General features: G+C 67.7%; 1 protein-coding gene across 1 annotated transcript in view; it reads left to right on the forward strand.

The window, feature by feature from the left end:
* The first annotated feature begins 6 nt into the window (after positions 1-6).
* The window catches only part of Prkcg (protein kinase C gamma), a 16365-nt gene continuing 15412 nt past the window's right edge, over positions 7-959 (forward strand). Inside the window, exons 1-2 of the mRNA XM_010617060.1 lie at positions 7-204; positions 658-689. Of these exons, the coding sequence (XP_010615362.1) occupies positions 35-204; positions 658-689 (202 nt within the window). The 5' untranslated portion in view covers positions 7-34. The remainder of the gene's footprint in view (positions 205-657; positions 690-959) is intronic.

The raw sequence follows: 959 nt of genomic DNA on the forward strand, positions 1-959 counted from the left end.
ATCAGGAAGGCAGGGTCCCCCGTGATCCCTGGCCATGGCCGGCCTGGGCCCCGGCGGAGGCGACTCCGAAGGGGGACCCCGACCTCTGTTTTGCAGAAAGGGGGCCCTGAGGCAGAAGGTGGTCCATGAAGTCAAGAGCCACAAGTTCACCGCTCGCTTCTTTAAGCAGCCCACCTTCTGCAGCCACTGCACCGACTTCATCTGGTGAGGAGGGCTGGGCCCCGGGGGTGACTGGGGTGCAGACTCTTGCGCCCCGCCAGCAGGGACTGCGGCTCCACTCCGGGATCCGGGATGGTGGGGCGCGCGCTGGCCTGGGAGCTGGACACCAGGGTGATGGGGAGGAGGGGCTGGAAGCTGAAGGAGGAGGGGCAGGTGCAGACTGTGAGCAGAGGGGCTGCCCTCCGGCTGTGGGCTCCGGGGTAGTGGGAGCAGGAGCCGGACCCCAGGTTAGAGGCTGGAGGATCCGGGTCCTGGACCTCCGGTTCTGCTGAGCGCCAGAATTCCTGGATCCAGAGCCTGGAGGTGACTGGGCTGAGACCCCAGGCCCTGCCTGCGCGGAGGGCGGGTTGGAGGCCACAGCCCCCAGACCCCTTGTAGGCAGAGGTGGGAGGGTCCGGTGGCCCCTTCGGCACTGATCCGCATGCGTGACTCTTCCAGGGGTATTGGAAAACAGGGCCTTCAATGTCAAGGTAAGAGCTGGGACCCGGACTGCTGGGACCCCCAGGGGGAGGCAGGGCCCCACTGCTGAGGCTGGCGGCACACGTGTTGGAGGTCCCCAGAGAGGCGCGGGGGAGCCCGGGGCGGGGGGTGTGGCAGAGACAGCCTGTGGAAGGGAGGGAGCTCCGACGGGCCGTCGCGGAGGTGGTGCTGGGGGCCCCTCCCTCGGCCGGCTCCAGGTGGGGACAGATATTTGGAGAATCTGTTGCCATGGGAACAGGGCGACTTGGAAAAGGGGGAGC

This window comes from Fukomys damarensis, unplaced genomic scaffold (genome assembly GCF_012274545.1).
Source record: "Fukomys damarensis isolate Sample0158 unplaced genomic scaffold, DMR_v1.0_HiC HiC_scaffold_19, whole genome shotgun sequence".
In the NCBI taxonomy this organism is placed as follows: Eukaryota; Metazoa; Chordata; class Mammalia; order Rodentia; family Bathyergidae; genus Fukomys; species Fukomys damarensis.